Here is a 6,750-nt window from a genome sequence, read left to right on the forward strand (position 1 = left end):
ACAGACGGCCTCGGTGACGGTGCCGCGGGAACCACCTCACTCCACACAGACGGCCTCGGTGACGGTGCCGCGGGAACCACCTCACTCCACACAGATGGCCTCAGTGGCACCACCTCACTCCACACAGATGGCCTCGGTGATGGTGCCACAGGAACCACCTCACTCCACACAGACGGCCTCGGTGATGGTGCCACAGGAACCACCTCACTCCACACAGACGGCCTCGGTGACACCACCTCACTCCACACAGATGGCCTCAGTGATGGTGCCACAGGAACCATCTCACTCCATACAGATGGCCTCGGTGATGGTGCCACAGGAACCACCTCACTCCATACAGATGGCCTCGGTGATGGTGCCACAGGAACCACCTCATTCCACACAGACAGCCTCAGCAATGGTGCTGTGGGAACCAGCTCAGGTCACAGATGGCTTTGGTGATGGTGCCGTGGGAACCACCTCACTCCATACACACAGCCTCAGCAATGGTGCTATGGGAACCAGCTCAGGTCACACAGCTGGCCCAGGCAACGGTGTTATGAGCTCCACTTCACGCAACACAGACTGCTTTGGCAATGGAAACCTTGGGACACACAGATGGCCTGGGTAACAGTGCTGTGGGAATCACCTTGGGACACATAGATGGCCTGGGTCACAGTGCTATGGGAATCACCTCACTACACACAGGTGGCCTCGGCGATGCCTCTGCTCACAAGGAAGGTGAACAGGTCTAAGGGGCTTCCTGCCGCACCCCCTTCACTCTCACAGGTTTACAGCGGAAGAGGGAACAGGAGCAGCACGAGACGGGACCAAGCAGCAGAGCCTGGCCAGGCCGAGGATGGGGGCCAGCTGCTGACACCTGTCCTTGGCTCAAGGGACAATGGATGAGGAGGCCGAGCTCCGAGGTGGCAGGAGTGCCATCCTTCACACAGCTGCCACAGCCCCTTCACTGGAGGCTCAGGCCATAAAGCAAGTTAATAAAGTTGTGGCCTTGCTGGGAATCAGCTCAACGCTCGGGCTTGTCTGGCCTCGTGGCAGTGCAGCCCTCAGAAGAAGATCGGTAAAGACATCCTTCTTGTGGCTCAGCAGACAGGAGCCTGGACACACTCTCCTATATCACAATGCAGCAGGACACGCCAAAGGGCAAGCTCAGCTCACAGGCACAGACCTGCACTTCTTCACTGTCACCACCTGGGAACGCTTTCACTAAGATATCAAACCCACTGATTGCACAGGTGAGTAAGGGCCAGGTTATTAACTCCGGGCTGACCTGTTAGAGGAAGAGGGGACTACAAAAATGCTTGCGACAACATTCACTGAAAACATACCAGAACCCTGAGCATAGTGTGAGAGCTGTATGAAGTAACCACAGACACCCACGTCCACAGAGACACACATACATCCCAGAACAAAAACATACCATGAACCCTGAGTGTAGTGTGTGAGCTGTATGAAGTAACCATGCATGCTCACACACACACAGACACCCCGCAACAAAAACATACCATGAACCCTGAGTGTAGTGTGTGAGCTGTATGAAGTAACCATGCATGCTCACACACACACAGACACCCCGCAACAAAAACATACCATGAACCCTGATAACACCGTGAGGTATATGAAGTAGCCATGCACACTCACACATACACACAGATACCCCGGAACAAAAAATACCATGAACCCTGAGCACAGCGTGAGAGCTGTATGACATAACCACACACACACACACACACACACACACACCGGAACAGAAACACCCCAGAACCCTGACTACAGTGTGAGAATTGTATGAAGTAACCATATACTCACGTGCACACAGACACGCTGGAACAGAAACAACCCAGAACCCTGAGCACAGCGTGAGGGCTGTATGATGTAACCACACATGCTCGCATGCACACACACACACACACTCCAGAACAAAAATGCACCAGAAACCAAAAGGTACCAACGTCTAACAGCTGTGGCTGTGGCGTGGGACTGAAGCTCCGTGTGAGGCAGATGGCATGGTGGGCTGTGCCACCTCCACCTGTTCAACTCGGCTTATACCTGTGAGAGGGGAGCAGAGTCCCACTGCCTGGGCAGAAGAGGGGGCCCCATGGGAAACAGAGACATGGCCCACCACAGGAACGAGTGAACCAGACCCACACGCAGACCCAACAGTGCACTGGATAGGTCCTGCACTGGGCAAATCTGCCGCACAAGACCTCTTCAAAGTGCTGACGAGCAAAGATGTCACTCTGAAGACTAAGGTGCATCTAAACCCAAGCCGTGGTATTTTCAATAGCCTTGTATGCATGTGAAAGCTACACAATGAATAAAGAAGACTGAAGAAGAACTGATGAGTCTGAATTGTGATACTGGCGAAGAATGCTTAAAGTACCATGGACTGCCAGAAGAATGAACAAATCTGTCCTAGAAGACGTGCAGCTGGAATGCTCCTGGAAACGAGAATGGCCAGACTTCATCTCACCCACTTTGGTCGTGTTGTCAGAAGGGACTAGTCCCTGGAGATACCATGCTGGGTAAAGTGGAGGGTCAGCGAAAGAGGGAAAGGCCCTCAATGAGACTGACTGACACGGTGGCTGCAGTGATGAGTTCAAGCTTGTTGTTGTTAGGTACCATCACGTCATCTCTGCCTCTTAGCGACCTTACGTACAGCAGAACTGAACACTGCCCCGTCTTGTGCCAGCCTCACGATCCTTGCTGCACCTGAGCCCATCACTGCAGCCACTGTGTCAAGCATGGCAAGGATAATGAGTGTGACACAGGTCTGGGCAGTGTCTCGTTCTTGTTATACACTGGGTCACTACGAGTTGAAATTGAATGGATGGTACCTCACACAACAACTACTTCTGGGGATGACCCCTTAGCCTGGAAAATGCACTGACTGACGTAAACGCCCTTGTCTATGACAACTGTCATCAACCTATGGAAGGATTTAGAACCTCCAGAGCAACTGACCATGTGTGTACACTCGGCCACGAGCCATGAAGCTGTGTGCTCACATCCTCTCTGCCTTGACTGCGTGGCACCCACCTCCGGGAAGTAGTCCTGGGGGAACTTCTCCTTCTCCAGCATGGGCGTGCTCTCCAGCGTGTCCGAGTAGATCTCCTTGCCGGTGACCTTTTTATACTTCTTGGCTGGTGAAGAGGGAAAAGACCAGGTGAAGGGCTCTGTCACCACACCCGTCCTACAGCCAACCACTGAGAGCTGCCCTGCAAGGCTGGCAGTGCACCCAGTGGGGCTGGACAAGGCCCCAGAGTCGGCCCAGCCACGGGAGCAGCTGTGAGGTGCTCGCCCAAGGCCAGTGCTCCAGGGACACCATGGTTGTAAATCCCCATCCCAGACAGCCAGAGTGTGACACTCCACTTCATTACACGCACAGCCGGGGCCTGAGATTTACAAGGGTTAATTGGCATGCTCCCTACAGCCAGAGTGTATGTAAACAGCTGCACAACAACCGACCTGGGGTGGACTGATTCCCTAACATCCATGGCCCTCACGCCTGCAGCCATACTCAGTCCCAGGGCAGGCAGGCATTCACACAGCTGGAGGGGAGGGAGACAGGGCATGCAGCCCAATCACCATCCCGTGAGCCCCCTTGCTAGGTGACACTCCCGTGGACAGAGCTTGCATCTCAGGAATCTGACATCCAGGGCTGCCACCGCTTCTTTGGGCACCCCTGCCCAGCAGGCCCTCGGTAAATGGTATAACGGGCAACTGTGCAGGGTCCAGTTGGGCCTGGAGGAGTGGTGGCCTGGCTTCTCTGGGCTGCACAAGGGCCCGGTGCCCCAAGAACAGGGCAGCGAGTGCTTGGGTCTGGCTAACCGCAGTCCAGCAGCACACAATGGCTCCAGGCCACAGCATCTGGTGTTAGAGGCATTCCTAGGGTGGGCTGTGGACAAGCAGTGGGTTCTAACACCCACCTCTGTGGGAGAACAGGTTCCACACGTGGGCACCTTAGAGACTTACCCCACACTGCTGAAAGAAGAATGTGCACAGCACCTGGGCAGATCACAGCCCGAAGGCACCAGTACTGAGTATGAGGACCATGCTCGTAGGGGACTCAAGCTGGGTCCATGATGGGGACCGTCCTCCAGTCCAGAACCAGGAGACTTGCTGCACCCAAACCCCACAACCTCACACACACAGGAACGGTGCAGCGAGGGACCCCGCGTGTGGTGTTCCGAGGCTGCTCAGGGTTGCATCACTCCCCCAGCCTCCCAGGGCTGTCATGGGGACCTTCTCAGGCCTCACTGGGGTGTGACCAAAGAAACAAAGGGCAAGCGCAGCTGTGAGTCCACTCGGGTCCCGCCCATGTGCAGCTGGACGTCAATCACCAGAGGCACTTACTGTAAGCAGCCACCCATCCCCATTAGGGAGTGGCATGGATCAGGATCAGTCATAGGGCAGGGGTGGGGATACAGAAGCAAGCCAGCTCCATGTCACAGGCATCCCTTTAATGAGACAGACAAACTCTCTGCACCCTGGACGGACGTAGGAAAGCCAGCAGAGTGGGGTAACCAAACACTGAGAGGGCAGATCTGTCCTCACCAAGTCCCCACAGGCTTCCATGCTCATCTCCAACACTCAACATGGCAGCTCCCATGCCAGTTCATCCTGACTGGCGATCGGAAGCCCGCTCGCAGCACAGAGCTCCCAAATGCCAGCACAGGGCTCACGCCTACCTGCCCTCGTGGCCCCAACACTATGCTACTGCTGAAGCATATACCGCATCAACCAGCTCCTGTCAATGCTGGTGCTGTCCACTTCAGCTACGTCCCGACTGACTGTCAATAGGCCAGAGCTCTGGTGGTGCAGGGGTTAAGGCATTTGTCTGCTAACCAAAAGATCAGCAGTTTGAACCTACCAGCCACTCTGTAGGAGAAAGATGAGGCAGTCAGCTTCTGTAAAGCTGACAGCCTTGGAAACCCTGTGGGGCAGTTCCCCTCTGTCCTCTAGGGGTGCTGTGAGTCAGTATTGACCGCAGGCAGTGGGTTTGCTTTGGGCTTTGCTTCTGTAAAGACTGATAGCCTTGGAAACCCCATGGTGCAGTTCCATTCTGTCCTCTAGGGGCACTGTGGGTCAGAATGGACTCCAGGCAGTGGGTGTGGTTTTGGGGTAGAACTGTCAATTACTGATAAGGGGGCTGAGATCTCTATTTGTAACTGGATTTGTCTTTCTCTGAAGTTCTACCAGTTTCTAGCTACATATTCTGATGCTGTGTTTTTACGAGCATGTTCATTAAAGATTGCAGTATTCCCACAGAACTGGCCTTCTCTTCTGCCCCGTCTTTATGCCCGGTAATCTTCCGCGCTCTGACGTCTCCTTTGCCTGATATTAATACAGCTGCCACTCCAGCTTTCTTTCCCTGAGCGTCAGCATGACATGTCTTTCCCCATCCCTTTAACCTACTGGCATCTTTATATTCAGGGGAGTTGCTTACACATGACATACACTTGAGGTCTTGGCCCCCCGCCCTACTCAGTCTGACAGCCTTTGTCTCTTGATTGCTGTATTTAGACCGGTGATGATGAAAGTGATCACTGCTATGACTGGGTTAATACCTACCATAACTGTCAGGGTTTCTTACTCACTGTTCTCATGCCTTCTTTATTCTCCCTTTTCTCTGCCTTCTCTGGTTCCAGTGAGCATTTTATGATTCCATTTTCTCTCCTGTCTTAGCATTATCAATTACACATCTTAAAAAATATAGTGGCTGCCCTGGAATGTGCAATATACGTTTAGAACAAATCTCAGTCCATTTTCAAGTAACACTATACCGATTTACGACGAGTGTAAGTATCGTGCAACTGAGTGTTCCCAACCCTTTGTCTGTTACTCACAGCACTGCTATTTCATTCTTGTCCACAGTTAAAATCACCTAATACCTGCTTCCTGTCAAACCAGGTACGAATGAGAAAAATAGAAGTATTTCGTTCTGTTCACTTCTCAAGCACTCTTACGCAGATCCGAGTCTCTGACCTGGCTTTCCCTCTGCAGTCCTCCTTTTAACATCCTGGCAAAGGAAGTCTGGCTGCTGTCAGGTGCCGCCAGGTCAGTTCCAGCTCACAGTGACCCCGCGTACAAAAGAACGACACACCTCCCGGCCCGGTGCCACTTCCACCATGGCTGCCGTGTCTGTGCCCACTGCTACAGCCACTGTGTCAGTCCATCGCACTGAGGCGCCTCCTCTTTCTTGCTGATCTTCTGCTTTACCAACCACGATGTCCTTCTCCAGGGACTCGTCACTCCTGAGAACACGCCCAAAGTACAAGAGACAAAGTCCCCCGCCCTCGCTTTCAAGGAGCGTTCTGGCTGTACTCCCAACACAGACTTGTTGGTTCCTTTGGCAGTCCACCATACATGCAGCACTTGTCACTGACATCACCATTCAAATACATCAACTCTTCTTCAGTCTTCCTCATTTACTGCCCAGCTTTCACCTGCATAGGAGGTGACAGAAAATACTGTGGCTTGGGTCAGGCACTCCTTAGTCTTCAAGAGGTGACATCTTTGCTTTTTAACGCTTGGAAGAGGTCTTTTGCGGCAGATTTGCCTAAGGCAGCATGTTGTCTGATTTTCTGACTGCTGCTTCCATGGGCACTAATCATGGATCCAGTTTTCTCTGTTTATCATGATATGGCTTATTGGTGCAGTTGTGTGAATATGCGTTTTGTTATAACAAAAGTTTGATGTGCAATCCATACTGAAGGCTGTGCTCTTTGATCAGTAAGTGCTTCAAGT

The 6,750-nt window shown here is 52.9% G+C and overlaps 1 protein-coding gene across 1 annotated transcript in view; it reads right to left on the reverse strand.

Annotated features, from left to right (window-relative positions):
• INPP5A (inositol polyphosphate-5-phosphatase A) overlaps positions 1 to 6,750 on the reverse strand; it is a 135,442-nt gene that overhangs the window by 64,723 nt on the left and 63,969 nt on the right. Inside the window, exon 5 of the mRNA XM_042780401.1 lies at positions 3,040 to 3,143. Within this exon, the coding sequence (XP_042636335.1) occupies positions 3,040 to 3,143 (104 nt within the window). The remainder of the gene's footprint in view (positions 1 to 3,039; positions 3,144 to 6,750) is intronic.

This window comes from Orycteropus afer, unplaced genomic scaffold (assembly GCF_000298275.1).
Source record: "Orycteropus afer afer isolate SDZICR_OR568_19922 unplaced genomic scaffold, OryAfe1.0 scaffold00038, whole genome shotgun sequence".
Lineage (NCBI taxonomy): Eukaryota > Metazoa > Chordata > Mammalia > Tubulidentata > Orycteropodidae > Orycteropus > Orycteropus afer.